We start from the raw sequence: 16,462 nt of genomic DNA, 5'->3' as shown, positions 1-16,462 counted from the left end.
TTTCTTCTGCTGAATCACAGACTAATTTTTATGTATTATATCATTATTATGCTTCAAACAATAAACAGACAGAACAGAACCTCTACACCACAGAAATTACATATCTGCAAGAACAGTTTCACAAACAAACAAAAAAGATAACAGTGTAAACGCATACAGAGTTTTTATTTTTTATTTGTTTTTACATAAAATGTATAATATTTCATAATCTCTCACTTGTTATTGTTGGTATTAGTATTTCAGTTATTTGATTTGTGATCAGTATTTGACTGATATTTGTTATAAATATGTGTTCATTACTACAAATGTTCCACACACACACACACACACACACACAGAGAGAGAGAGAGAGAGAGAGAGAGAGAGAGAGAGAGAGAGAGAGAGAGAGAGAGAGAGAGAGAGAGAGAGAGAGAGAGAGAGAGAGAGAGAGAGAGAGCACTGCAACTCTGGGCATGTGATCAAATGTGTGGATCTTTTTGGTTGGCAGGATCGCGATGGAAATGATATTAGAACACTGACACACTGACATGTGTTTTTATTTTTTTTATAATGTACCATTGTTTGTTAAACTTTTATGAACTGGTTGTAGTGCATGAACAGGACTTTTATTTTGGTCTGGCGACATGACGTCATAAGACTGCGCTGCGCCCCTGCGTCAGTGATTCGGCTGAAGAAAGGTTTGTGTTTTCAAGCATTTAAAGTTTAAACCGACGCGTACCATTTAGAAAAAATATATTTTTTTACAGGAGCTTTTTAATTATTTATTATATTTGATTGTGTAGTGCTTTATCTAACACGAATAAACATTATGTTTGTGAGCAAAGTGTGTGCATCCACACATGTAACTGAAAAACGAGGCAGAATCCAGTAATTCGTTTGTTATGTTTGCTCCGTTTAAATGACACAACGCTTCCCTAAGCCATTGTCTATGGCGCCGCTCGCAATAAACGCTGTTAGAAATAACCGGTCCGGAATTGAAACATTTCTCCGCTAGGGTGCAAAATAAGGTGTGTGTGTGGTTTTTTTTTGACAACTGGTATCAATCTCAGACAGGTTTAATAAATTGTAGGTCTTAGGTAAATGGAAAACCTACTTGATTCACATTATTAAGCAAGTCACAGTTCTCACGCAATATGGGGATGAAGGATCTTTCTGAAGATGAAAAGCATGAAATGGTGCAGTCAGGGCCGTATGCAGGCTTTTATACAGACTCAGAGGTCCCAAATTTGGGGGGCTCATGCTCCCCCGAGAAAGTTTATAGCCTATCTATGTGCATTTTAATGTTTGAAGGCAAACAAATTGGACAACCATGGCTTTGAAACCATGTCAGTGGGCATTAGATTATTTGTCAATAGCTGCTCTCTCATCATTTCCATCTCTCTTTCTTTTTCTCTCAGTTTTCATATCTTGCCCTGTCTCTTCCCCTCCTTTGACTGACTTTTTGTTTTGTTTTTTTCATTTTCATCTGTGTCAGTGAAGAAAGTAAACAGGTAGCCTAGGCCTATTTGTTTTATTAATTATTTTATTAGACAAGTTAATTTACTGAAAGCTACGGACGCTAGGTAAATAAGTTTATTAAAATTCATTCACAATATGAACACATTCATTGTTAATCTTATGTTTAATAAGTTGGAAATGGCTTCGTTAATGTTTCTTGTCCCCTCACATTGATAGTTTACTATAATCATTACATTACATGAATGCTATTTTAGTATTTGAAGCCGCTGGAGTCTCAAGAACCTCTCCATGCAGGCTGGCAGTTGTGCGTAAAGTTGCATTTCAGCGACCTTAGTAAATCCGTAAGAGTAGTATCTCTACTATGGCCCTGTCCCAAATGGCACACTCCGGACTTGTGGACTTCCTCAGAGTCCACACTTTGGTGACGTCATGTAGTGCAGACCTATAGGGCCCTTTGCGCGAGTGCACGAGGGCGCATTGAGAGGTATTTTTGGGACAGACTCGATCGCCACGCCGGAAATAGGAAGATGGTCCGGTTGTTGTTTAAATATTATATTTCTACATTTACATATGATTCAGTAAAGCCCTGACATTCGGTTATATTTATTTAATGAATCATAATGCGATCGTAGCCTATTATTCAGTGCACTATTTATGTTTATATTAAATATAAATATATATTTATGTTTGAGACATCAACCACTGGTTGATGACCATATGTTTGTATAAACTGTAGGTAATAACTGGTAAAATGTACACATAGGTCATAAAAACCATTATGATATTTACACTTAAATATTTTCTTCTCATGTTAACGTGAGCGAAAGCTCCTCCCATTCGTTGTCTGATTGGCCTTTCGCAAATTCGCAAGGATTCCTGGGTAGTTAAAGTGCGTGAAGTCTGCATCTATGCGGGCTTCGCGGAAGACCGCTTCAAGGGTACAAAGGGGCGCTGCTGAGCACACTTCAGAGCGTTACAATGATGAATGGGACGCCCTACGGACTCGTAGACTCAGCGAGCACGCGCAATTTAAGTCCACGAGACCGAAAGTCCACATGAAGTGCGTCATTTGGGACAGGGCCGTTAATGTCCCTATGTCCACTTTAACACGGTCTAGAAACAGCGCCCCAAAATGGGCTGAACGCATGATATGGCTCATTGTGCATTGCTTTAGATGCCAAGTTATGGTTCATAAGAAAAATTAATTGTACAGTAAAAAGTGCTGAATATTTGGATTTCGTTAGAACTAAATATAATATGTCCTTATGTCCCACCTGATGGTGGAATAGAAGCTTGGTATACATTGGTATACAGTAAAATGTGCTAAAAATGTGTATTTGACAAGATCAATACGCCCTTTATTAAATCACTTTGATTGATGTAATGCATCCTTACAGGTGGTAGTCTTCCTGTGCTTATTGCGAGCAGAGCCATAGACAGTGCGCAGGCTACTGAACTAGGGAGCTGATTGAAATGCACACAGATGTAGTTTGGATTTATGTTTCTCTCTGTTAATTATTCTCATCTTAAACATGACAGAGTGAAGTCAACTCCTGGTGAAGCAACTGAGATCCGTGTGACTATTATAAAGATGGCGTTTATTAAAGAGGAGAGTGAAGATATCAAGATTGAAGAAGTATTCAGCTTGAAACAAGAAGATACTGAGGAACAAACAGGTGGGTTTTATTCTCCAAACTGAACTCAGCCATTGGATCCATAGGATGCCTTCAGAAATGTATAATTTTTGAAGGACTTCATATGTGTGTCTTAAAGGGATAGTTCACCCATGAAAATGAAAATTCTGTCATAATTTACTCACCCTCAAGTTGTTTTAAACCTGTATGAGTTTCTTTCTTCTGTTGAACACAAAAGAAGATATTTTGAAGAATGTTGGTGGACAGACAGTTGCTGGACCCCATTGACTTCCATATTAGGAAAAAAAGATACTATGGAAGTCAATGGGGTCCAGCAACTGTCTGGTCACCAACATTCTTCTAAATATCTTCTTTTGTGTTCAACAGAAACTCATACAGGTTTGAAACAACTTGAGGGTGAGTAAATTATGACAGAATTTTCATTTTTGGGTGAACTATCCCTTTAATTAACGTGGTTTTATTTGACATGAAGTGGATCGCCTCATGTGGACAGACATGTTGAGATCACATGAGCAGACAAATATCAATGCTTCCTTCAAGTGCACCTAAGAGGATCCTACTTGCAAGTTGGGCATTCGTTATTTTTTTTTGTAACACAAAACCCAATATCTATTTGTGAACTGAAAACAATTAATTCATAGCACTTTATAATGCAATAGTAAAAAAAACAAAAAAACATTTCATTTACATACTATAGTGTTGTTTATTACATTTTATTTATTAACTTTGTAGTTGTTTGATTTGACGTTTCATCCTTTTTTTTTATATATCCGCGCTATCCTCGGTTTCCCCTTGTAGAAACATAGATTACATAGATTCCTCATTAGCCACAGTTTCAGTGGGCTGCTATAGGTAAGCCACTATTGAGGGAACTGTGTGTGTGTGTATGTGTGTATATATATATATATATATATATATATATATATATATACATATACATATACACAGGGGTTAAAGTGGCATGTCAGATAAATTAATAAATAAATAGATTCATTATATCAATGATAGAGCGATGGTAGGCTATAGTTTAAAAAAAATATTGCGTGTGCACTGTCAAATTGCAGCCAGCTTGGTGCTTCTGATCTGAAGGAGTCTTTACGCATCAAGTAATATCACCCCCTGGCCCCGCCTTCACAAACACGCTTCCCGACGTGCGTTATGTTCTCAGTCACTGTTCTCCTGTCTGATTTGTGGGCATCGCCGGTTCAACGCAAATCGTTGTGTTTACAGTTGCTGTTCTAGCCATAGCTAGTGGATGTTGCAGTGGAGTTAAAAGTCTAAGGTGAAGTAGGCTAATGTCAAATTTCCATAATTTAGACAGGGCAACAAACACAAGTTAAAGGAGAACTCCGGTCAATTTTAACATTGAGCTCAATTTTTAGTCAATTTGGAGTGCTGTCAATACAGAGAACAACGACAAAAATCGGTGTTGCCTACACTGTGTTATCCTCTTTTTAAAATTTGCACCCTGTTGACTTCAATAGGGCAAATTTTAAACCTGCTTTTATTTCTCTTATCATCCTTGATGCGTCATTACAAGTGCCCAGCCATGTTGAGTGATTCCTTCAGAGTGAACACGAGTGAATCTGACTGCTGTAGATGTGAAAAATATGAATAAAAATGATGTTATATCAGCCAGCGCAAATACCTGTATTTAGTTCCTGTTTTCGGTCGAAGTCCAAAGTAGTCGATTGTCGAGTTCACGCGCGTGATCATTTGTAACTAAACCTATGCGCGTGAACTCGACAATCGACTACTTTAGGCAACACCGATTTTTTGTCGTTGTTCTCTGTATTGACGGCACTCCAAATTGACTAAAAATTGAGCTCAATGTTAAAATTGACCGGAGTTCTCCTTTAAAGAAACAGCAAGGCTCCGAGATAGACTATTATTTGCAGGGCGGAATGGCTCTGTTCATCTGCTAGTCAATGAGGAATTCACCAGATCAAGTCAACTGAAACTAAGACTTAGTCTATTGGTCAAACATTTTTTTTTTCGTAAACTGGAATAAAAAAAAAAATTCACAATAAATGAAAAACGAAACTAACAACAGTTACTGAAATAAAATATGAATTAGCAAAAATCAATAAACGTTTTCGTTATTAATAAGCTCTTTACTGCGGTGGAAAATCTAGCCTGTGGCTGTTTGCATTTGCGGAAATGCATGTTCGCGCGTGAAGTTGCTGAGGCGATTAACTGCTCAATGAAGGACCGTAACCTTGAACACATCGCTAACGTTAGTCCTAAGCGGCTGACCATAAAGGATGCGTCTGTGGCAGTGAAATGGGAAATAACACAGGTTATGAGACAGAAGTTGAACTTTAAACTTGAGCGCTGCATTTTTAGTTTCTTGTGCGAGACGCGGGTGCAAAAGCAAAACAAGTCCGTCAAGCACAAAAAAAACTTTATTGTAGCCTACTACTTCTGTATGTTTGAGATGTCATATTTTCACGAAGGTTGACAGGCTGAAATGTGCTGTTATTATCTTTGTCTTTACAAAACATTGCTAATAATATTATCATCCATGTGGAGACATTTCCCCACAATGTAGAGAATACCAGGACAACACACACACGCACGCATACACAAACAGACAGATACACACGACTTCATCTTTAATATGAATTAGTTTGTCTGAATTTTTCATAGTTTTTATTTGTATACTTTTAAGTTGCATTTATTTTTTTTGTTCAATCTCAAACCATTATTTTAATTTTATTATTAAGATGTCTGCACAAGAGTTAACTAATCTGTGCAAAAAATGAAACTTAGATGAATTTAAATGTCTTGCTTTGGTCTTTACTGTAAGTGTTCTGTTTGCTCTGCTAAACTATAATAATAACTAGAATGTACATTTCCAGAGGAAAATGTGAATGGTGCTTGCAGTGGCAAAAAACACGACCCGGTTGCACATTATTGTGTACGGAACAACAACCATGTCTGTACGATGTTCTGGTGCTGAGATATGGCTTATTCATGTGTTTGTATGGTTACTAGGGTACTCTATATGGTTGCTATGATGTGCTTATACAGTTTATGGGATGATATTTAAAGAGTAGTTGACAGTCTGAGTCAAAAAAGCCGAACTCCATGTTTCTCATGCATTCAGCATTGAACTCAGCATTGTTTTGGCATGATTTAGCACTTAGCTAATCAATATTAGCATGTAGCTATTCAATGCTAGCATGTGTAGCATGTAGGAAGTCCTGTTTGCTAGCATGAGTCGAAAGAGCCAACCCCCATCTCTATAAGATGTTCTGATGCAGAGATATACGTCTTGCTAAACGGTTGCTAGGGTACTTTGTTTGGTTGCTATGGAGTGGCTTGGCAGCTGCCAATAATGAGACTCCAAAGGCTGTTTGTCAGTATGAATAATATAAACCAACTCCCACGCCTCTGTGACATTCAGAATGGAAGATATCCTCTGTGGATTTTGGTTTCTAAGGTGCTCGACAATGGTTGCTAGGGAGGGGCTAGGAAGTGTTGAGGTGAACATGATTGGCTGTTTGCTGCCCCGGGTCAAACGAGACCACCCTCATGTTTCTATGACTCTTCTATCCAAAGATATCCATTTGATCTCTTTCAATGGAAGTCTATGTCACTCGTTGCTAAGGTGCTCTAAATGGTTGCTAGGGCGTGGCTTGATAGCTTCACAATGATCCAGAGAGACTGATTGGTCGTCTGAGTAAAATGAGCCCGCCCTCTTGTCTCTATGACACTGTGATCCAGAGTTATGTTCAATACAAAATCCCTATGCAATTTCCCATAGTAGGAAAAACGCATGCATATTTGGAGTTTCTGCGCCAGAGCGCCCTCTGGCTTTCAAACGGAGCATTTACTACTGATCACAGATTCATACTGACAAGCTGCGCATACAATAATTGCAGCCTTTGCCAAATCGCGTGCAGTTTAATTGCGATTTATCGCGATTAATCGTGCAGCCCTATTGGTAATGTTAATTTCTTCATAACTTGATTCTTATAGATGGAGGATGAAAATAAGAGAGGATGCAAACGAAGGATCACTGATTATTTCCAAGGGTAAGGATTGGTCTGGAAATGCGACCTAAACAGAACAGGAAGAAAATTACCCTGAAGGACTAGCTGATAGCCTCATTGTTTTTAGATTTTCTTTTTAAATCAGGCAATGGATAGCCTATGAAGTTTACCAAGCATTGTTGTTTTGTGATGTTTTGATATGGAATTGGACAATAAATATTTTAGTGTTTTAATATAACTTTAGTCTTAAGTGTTATTTAGTGGCCATGCCATGTGAAAGGACAGTTCCAGCCAGTCCAGGCCATGGACCTGGGTAATTTGCGCTGTGATGTACTATAAAAATGACTTACCTGTATTTGCCCTGATACAGAGCAGATTGCGTTCTCCATTTTTACTGTTGCAGTCATCATGATTTAAGCTGAAGTGACTCTTAGTAGGCTACCACTTTTCAAATTCCATATTTTCACCATGATTAGGGGAATGAAAGCTGCCCAGGTCATAGCTCAGGGAAACATCAGTAGTAGCATCGCAGCCCAATTTCAGCACCACTACACAGCTCAGTCCAGCATCAGCACCACTGCACAGCTCAGCAGCAACCCAGCGGCAGCCAAGCCCAGCCCTGCCCAGCCAAGCAGTAGCCGTAGTAGCACAGCACAACCCAGCAGTAGCAGCACAGCACAACAGCACAGGCCCATAACAGCATAGCCCAAAGCAGCATCAACAGCACAGGCCCATAACAGTAGCTTAGAACAGAATTTGCCAGATTGTTGGGAAATTTCTCATTATGAATATTTAAAACAAGCATACCCATTTATCTGTCTCTAACAAGAAGTCAGAGTGTTCTGTATGCAAAAGTGCCACATCACTTGGTGTTTACAGACAAGGATCTCAAAGGTACACTTTTTCCAGTGAATGGCAAAACTGTAAAATTGCCCCATATGGAAGAACAAAAACCAAACAAATGACATCACTACAAAAGAAAATACATGAACACAAGTCATCACAGTCACATACAGGCAGTTGCAATACTGAAAAAGAGACCAGAAAAGCAGTTAGACTCAAGTTTACTTGTGGCACCAGAGGAGATAACCTCCTCTACAATGTCAGTATTCAGAACAGCTTATTACATTGCAAAACGTAATAAACCCTTCACAGAACACCCTGAACTTCTTGACTTGCAAATGGGGTCAACATCGGCAGAGTCCTGCACTCAAATGTGACGTGGCGATATCATACAATTAATTTAAAAAGAAATGAAAGGTGCCTTAATGCCAAGCATTATGTCTACAAGGCCGAAACTCACCATACTTATTGATGAGGGCACTGCTTTAAGCAAAAAATCATGCCTTGTTGTGTACCTGAGGTGCTCCGTTAATAATTCTGAACCAACTACATTTTTCTTAGACTTGGTGGAACTTCAGTCCACTAATGCAGAGGGAATTACTGAGGCTCTTTTGAATTGTTTATTAGGTCATGGCCTTGACAATGCCTTTCTCAATGAGTGTTTGGTTGGATTTTGTTCTGATGGAGCCTCTGTTATGTTAGGGAGAAAAGCTGGAGTCTGTAGCAGGCTAAAAAGCAATTTCCCACATCTGATCGGCTGGCATTGTTTAAACCATAGACTTGAGCTGGCGGTTGGGGATGCTGTTAAGCAGTGCACAGAAATTAATAATTTTTCAAGTTTCATGGACAAATTGTATTGTCTGTACCAGCAATCCCTGCATGAGGCGCTTTATGCTTATTTCTGCAAAGCCAGTCATGATGCTGAACGCAGTGCAAATGAGAGATGCATGTTTCAGGGTCTTGCAACAAAGCTCTCATCTGGGGACTTTATAAAGAACATGGGTCTCATGCTTGATGCTTTGGAGGAGCTTAAAGATTTATCGGAAAGTTTGCAGTCAAGTGACATATCGTTATCTCGAGCTGTGCACCTGGTTGAGAGAGAAGTTGATACTTTTTTTTTAGCCAGACAACACAACCCTCGACCATACTACAGACAGGCAGCTGAAGCAGTGTAGACTGGAACATTTTATGGGGTAACACTGCAAAAGGACCCTAGGGTAAAACCAGTTGATCCTCAAAAATGTTATGAAGCTCTGGCTGAAAGTGTGCACTCAAGAATGGTGACTGAAAGTGAAAAATCACTTTTTGACTAAATTAATGTTCTTGTGCCAGAAGCTTGGCCATCACTGTTGCCAGTGTTTTATGGAGAGGATGAGATAAGAGAGCTATGTGACCTTTTTGACATCTGCTTTTCTGGTGTCAAACAGAGATTCAGAGATTTCAAAGAGCATCCAGAAATTCCTGTAACTGATGGGCTGCTAAAACTGCAGCAGGCAGTGAAATCACTTGCTGTTAGCAGTGCTGACTCGGAAATGAACATCACAATAACACCTCTAAGAGCTCAACTAAAAATCCAAAAGGTGTCAGCACTGATGTTCATTTCTTTGGTTGGGCCTCATGTGAATCAGTGGAATCCACAGAAATATGTAAAGAAATGGGTGCTCACAGCTCTTCTTGTGAGCACCCATTTGACACTGATCACACAGCCTGTCCACAAAGGAAACCAGTGCAAATCAAGTCACAGTACCAGTCAATATGGGAGCAATTTTGAGTGGATGTGAGAATAGCCACAATATTTGGACCATCATACATTGTTGTTTGTTGTTGTTATTGTTTCTTATGTTTTATGATGCAACAGAACTTTTGACTCTGCAATAGGTCTATCTAGGTTGTGATTTATTTCTGTTATAGTTGTCTTCAGCCATTTTGGTGTGTTAAATTTGATTCAGTTTTGGACTTCCCATTTTTATGTTTAAATTTACATTGTGTTAAACAAGGTTGTGTTCCATATCCCACTTTAACCACTGTATATATATTAGGGATGCACCGATCCACATTTTTTCACTTCCGATCCGATCCTGATACCTGAAATTGGAATCCGGCCGATACCGATACTATTCCGATACCAGAGCTGTGTTTGCTTTAATTTTATTTTTTTATTTATTTTTATTTAACCTTTATTTAACCAGGAAAAAAAAAGTCCCATTGAGTTACAATAACTCTTCTCCCAGGGAGTCCTGGCCAAGATAGGCAGCCAAACAAAGTTGCAAAATAAAAAAAGAAACAGGACAAAACATGTCATACTACACAACAAATATCTATATATAGACTATACATATACAAACAAAACATTTTGTTTTACTTAAGTAAATACAAGCATATAATTTACAAAGGGTACCTAGTTTAAAAACAATTACACCGTTCAGTCAAAGTTGACTTTAAAAGGTTTCTAAAAATATGAATAGATGGAAGTGATTCTAAATTTAAGGTGTTTTGGAGTTCATTCCAGAGATTTGGTGCATATGATGAAAAAGCTTTTTTACCAAATTCTGTTTTTGTTGATGGAATAATTAATAATATTTTTTTTGACGACCTTGTTCTGTAAACACTGTTTTGGTAAGTAAGTAAATTTGAAATGTAAATGGGTAATTTCCCCATTAATGCTTTGGCAATAAAAATCAATAGATGGAATTTTCTTCTGAGAGAAAGGGAGGGCCATTTTACAGTTTCATACAGAGTGCAGTGGTGAGTTCTAGCTGTTGCATCGGTAATGAAACGTAAGGCAGAATGATATAATACATCTAGTTTTTTTAATACAACTGAGGTAGAGTGCATATAAATTAAATCACCATAATCCAAAACTGTTAAGAATGAACTCTGCACTAACCTTTTCCTTGCTGAATAAGGAAAACACCTCTTTAATCTAAAATAAAAACCTAACTTAGGTCTGAGTTTTTTTAAAAGGCTCTCAATATGAACCCCAAAAGACAATTTATCATCAATCCAAATACCTAGGTATTTGTAAGAAGTCACTCTCTCTATTGGAGTACCACTTTGTGTTAAAATAGTGAAATCCACAGGAGAATGTGAACGTGTAAAGACCATTAATTTAGTTTTTTTAGCATTTAATACCAACTTTAATCCTATCAGAGATTTTTGTACCTGACTAAAGGCAGACTGTAAATGATAAATTGCTTTCTTCAATGATGTAGCAGAGGTGTACAGAATAGTGTCATCTGCGTAAAAATGAGCCTTTGTTTGATTCAGATCTACACCTAAATTATTTATATAAATAGAAAATAAAATAGGACCCAAAACTGATCCTTGGGGGACACCCATTTTTACTTCTAGCAATGATGAGGTACAGTTATCTAATGTCACACACTGTGTTCTACCACTCAGGTAATCAGAAAACCAGTTTAACACAGTGCTACTAAAACCTATGGTTTGCAATCTTTGCAGAAGAAGATTATGGTCAACAGTGTCAAAAGCTTTAGATAGGTCAATAAATATAGCAGCACAAGACTTTTTGCCATCTAAAGCATTAACAATATCATTTGTAACAGAGGTTACAGCCGTAATTGTACTGTGTCCTTTCCGGAACCCAGACTGAGTGGAACTTAAAATACAGTTATCAGCTAAAAAATGTTTTAGTTGCTCATTTATAAGAGACTCGAATAGTTTAGACAAAACAGATAATCTGGAAATTGGCCGATAATTATCTAAGGCCGACGGGTCTCCACTTTTTAATAGTGGGAGGACAAATGCAGATTTCCATGATTTGGGAATAGAACCACTGTATAAACTAAGATTAAAAATGGAAGAGATGGGTTTAGCAATCAAATTTGCAGCAGTTTTAAGAAAAAATGGCTCAATCTGGTCTGGCCCAGCAGACTTTTTACAGTCCAGGTCCAACAGAGCCTTTTGCACTTCAGAGACAGATATTGAAGTAAAGTTAAAATTATTCACATTTACATTTACATTAGACAAGTCTCTGATAGAAATTACACTATTTGTGGGGTTGGTTGGGAGTGTTGACTGAGTATCTATTCCTGCATTAATAAAATGCTTGTTGAATATATCTACTATATTTTGTTTACCCCTTACTTCACCCTGATTGGCTATCATAACTTCTGGGATAGTTGGAGGGGGTACGTCTCCCGAAGAAGATTTAATTACTTTCCAAAAATGTTTGGGGTCATTAAGGTTTTCATTTAATAAATTCAGATAATATTCACTTTTTGTACTTTTTATTAGTCTTGTGCATTTGTTTCTTAATACCCTATAATTTACCCAGCATTTATCATTATTATTTACTTTTGCTTTAATCCATGCTTTGTTCCGTTCTCTAATAGCTGTTGCAATAGAGTCATTGAACCAAGGATTGTCTCTACCCCTCACTCTGTATCTTCTAATAGGAGCATGTTTTTCAACTATGGCTAAAAAGGTCTTTTTAAAATAATTCCAGGCCAGCTCAACATCATCCATATCACAAACTATGTATAAATCACTCTGATAGATTTCATGAAGAAAAGCTTGCTCATTAAAACATTTATAATTTCGTTTAAAAATGTACCGTGGCTTAGTTTTAGTCAATTTGCAGTTTCTAACACACACAACCATACAGTGATCACTGATATCATTACAGAACACTCCAGTAGCCGAATACTTATGTGGAGCATTAGACAGAATTACGTCAATTAATGTCGATTTGTCCATTCTTTTCTGATTTAGATGTGTAGGTGACTGTACTAGTTGCGTCAAATGTAAAGCATCACATATGTCTCTTAACGTTGATGAAGGTGATAGCCAGTCCCAGTTCAGATCTCCTAGGAGAATATACTCATTGGACAGTTTATGCAAAAAGTCAGACAGTAAAGAAGTTGCTCCAGCTGCAGCCGAAGGTGGGCGGTAACATCCTACCACAGTCAGAAAAGCGCCATTGGGGAGATTTAATTTAATGGCACATAGTTCGAAGAATTTTGGCTTTGTTATTGATTCAATGGAACAACATTCCAACGATGCCTTAACATAGATAGCTACTCCCCCTCCTTTACCCATACGATCCGTCCTAAAGAGATTATACTCTTCAATGTGAATCATATTGTTCGTGATTGATGGTTTGAGCCATGTTTCTGACAAGACGATTATGTCACTTTCTGTCAGTTTAGCCCACAGACGAATAGCATCGATTTTATTAATCAGGCTGCGCACGTTGACATGAATAAAACGCAAGCCACTGCTATCTTTTAAATCGTCAGGGCTCAGAAGCTCAATCAGTTTTGGGCCTGGGTTTGGATGGACATTACCTGAAAGGAACAGGAGTAGAATCATCCAAACTGCTCTTGCCGGGCGGCTGTTGCCGACTCGATGATTGCGCCTGCAGGAGTTAAACTGGAACCGCCGTACTTCTGCCCAATTGAAAAGTCCATACCCATGCAGGGTGCAGACCGATGAAGCCATAAGGACTGATGTAAAGTCATCGGCATCAAACAGCATAGTCACAGAATTTGGGAGAACAATCCGGGAAGAAGCAAACAATCCATCGCCAGATGATCCCAGAGTATTTACAGTCCGTGAGCTCAGCACACAAGCGAGCACTGCGAGCAACAGGTAAACTGGTAGCCTCATATTGTTGTTGCAGCCAGACCAGCTTGTTTTCGTTGGAGAAGTGGGCTATATTATTGTTTACTCTTTACGATAAAGTTTGTAAACACAGTTCTGAGACACGCGATGAAAGTTATTCCAAATCAGGTAACCCCGTTTTAACAAAAAAAACAAAAGAGAACGAAAACAGTGATACAAACACAAGGAAACTACGCAGACAAACGTGTGAACACTGGCGCCGCCATCTTGGATCATGTGATGCAAGTGATTTCATATGATTAATATCATATGAATATCATATTTATATCATATTATTTATATCATATATCACACAATATTAATATCATATTATTATCATTCTTGTTGATTTTATATGATGCTGAAATAAACTCTTCTTAACAATCAAGTATGTACGTATGTATGTCCCAAAAGGCAACTTGAGGTAAGTATAAGGTCAGAAAAACAGGAAATCCTATTAACAGGAAAAATCCCATTCTGAAAACAAATATGCAAATAAGGGTTTCAAATTGATTGTCATGTCAATATTTATTCATAACTTTATAATTCTTGAAAATATAAGAAAAGTGCAAGTGTAAACATCTAACACACACACTATCAATACAACAGTGTGCTTCTGTACAGCACAAATCAAGAACACTGGCTCTTGTAGCATCAACAAATCATGTTTTTAAAATATTTGAAAATAGATAAGAAAAGTGCAATAACTGTTAACATCTTTTACTCACACACGCTATCAATAAAACAGTGTGCATCTGAACAGCACAAATCAGGTAGGAGGTACAGTACAGTAGGAGGTTTGGCACTGAAGATGACCTGAATTAAGCTTAACGCCAGAGTCTAACTATTCTTCAAAAGAAAACAATAAAAAGTAAATGACTCAAAGTTTACACTTGAGGGAGTGATGTAGTGTTCAACAAATCTCACTTAAACATTGGCAGGTTCTTTTTGAGGAATATGAGCATTTCTGCTGTCAGACGATTCCTCTTTTCATCCACAATATTGGATGCCGTGCTAAACAGTCTTTCGCTTTCCACACTGGTTGAAGGGGCACTCAGGAACTTTACTGCAACAGCAGCAAGGAGAGGAAAGCGAGCATGGTTGTTTGCCCAGTACTGGAAAGGGCTGTCTTTCTCGCCCATCGTTGGTTCTTTCAAATACATTTGCATTTGGATTACCACTGCCTGGGTACCTCCAGCAGGTTCATCATGCTCCTCCAGAATTTTGTCGTACAGACTGCTGAAGCTGCTCTTACTTGTGCTTGGGAGAACCAGTATTTGGACCAGCTTCCATGCGAGCGACCTTTTCTGCTGGCTCTGCCTCAGTTGCCCCTGCTTCATCAGCTGATGCCCTGAGCAGTGCTTGTTCCATCTTCTCAAGCTCTTGTGTCAGGAGATCCTTCGCCAACCTGGCAGTTTCTTCACCCATAAAGAATCTGACGACACAAAAATTAAATAGGTTGAGTACAACTTCTGCTGCAAGAACCCAGCCTGCATGCATGTACACAGACACTCACAAACACACAGCCACACAGACACGCACAGAGAGACACAGACACACACGCACATAGAGACACAGACACACACGCACAGAGAGACACAGACACACACGCACAGAGAGACAGACACACACGCACAGAGAGACACAGACTCACACGCACAGAGAGACACAGACACACACGCACAGAGAGACACAGACACACACGCACAGAGAGACACAGACACACACGCACAGAGAGACACAGACACACACGCACATAGAGACAGACACACACGCACAGAGAGACACAGACACACACGCACAGAGACACAGACACACACGCACATAGAGACACAGACACACACGCACAGAGAGACACAGACACACACGCACAGAGAGACAGACACACACGCACAGAGACAGACACACACGCACATAGAGACACAGACACATACGCACAGAGAGACACAGACACACACGCACATAGAGACACAGACACACACGCACATAGAGACACAGACACACACGCACATAGAGACACAGACACACACGCACAGAGAGACACAGACACACACGCACATAGAGACACAGACACACACGCACATAGAGACACAGACACACACGCACAGAGAGACACAGACACACACGCACATAGAGACACAGACACACACGCACAGAGAAACACAGACACACACGCACAGAGAGACACAGACACACACGCACAGAGAGACACAGACACACACGCACAGAGAGACACAGACACACACGCACAGAGAGACAGACACACACGCACATAGAGACAGACACACACGCACAGAGAGACACAGACACACACGCACAGAGAGACACAGACACACACGCACAGAGAGACAGACACACACGCACAGAGAGACAGACACACACGCACAGAGAGACAGACACACACGCACAGAGAGACACAGACACACACGCACATAGAGAGACAGACACAGAGAGACAGACACACACACACAGACACACACAGAGACACAGACACACACACCCCCCTTATCCAATTAATTGTAGGCCACATTAACAATCAATCAACATGTAGTTTTGGTTTAGCAGGATTTAACTTTTTCAGTTTTAAAACTTTAATTAAACTTTAAAATAGACATTAATAAATACGGCATTAATAAAAAGATGACTCACCTATCCTTGTATCGAGCGTCCACTAAAGTGGCAACAGCGTAGAGGGGTTCACTTTCGATGCTGCTGAATCGCCTGCTGACAGCTTGGAGGAGCGTGCTTTTCATTGTTTTGATGCCGATGTCAGTACTGTTTTCCTCGGCGAGCAGGCGTGTTAAAACGGTGACGGCTGGAATACAAATATTTTTTAAAGTATTTGTTCGAAATAAGTATTTGTAAAAAACACGTTATTTGTGT

At 39.1% G+C, this 16,462-nt stretch overlaps 1 protein-coding gene across 1 annotated transcript in view; it reads left to right on the top strand.

Annotated features, from left to right (window-relative positions):
- The first annotated feature begins 600 nt into the window (after positions 1 to 600).
- Positions 601 to 16,462, top strand: part of LOC307003814 (uncharacterized protein) — a 31,355-nt gene continuing 15,493 nt past the window's right edge. The window contains exons 1-2 of the mRNA XM_079622631.1: positions 601 to 677; positions 2,998 to 3,134. Coding sequence (XP_079478757.1) covers positions 3,050 to 3,134 — 85 coding nt within the window. The 5' untranslated portion in view covers positions 601 to 677; positions 2,998 to 3,049. The remainder of the gene's footprint in view (positions 678 to 2,997; positions 3,135 to 16,462) is intronic.

Source organism: Phoxinus phoxinus (assembly GCF_949152265.1).
Source record: "Phoxinus phoxinus genome assembly, chromosome: 9".
NCBI classification, from domain to species: Eukaryota; Metazoa; Chordata; class Actinopteri; order Cypriniformes; family Leuciscidae; genus Phoxinus; species Phoxinus phoxinus.
This window is presented reverse-complemented; position numbering and strand designations above follow the sequence as displayed.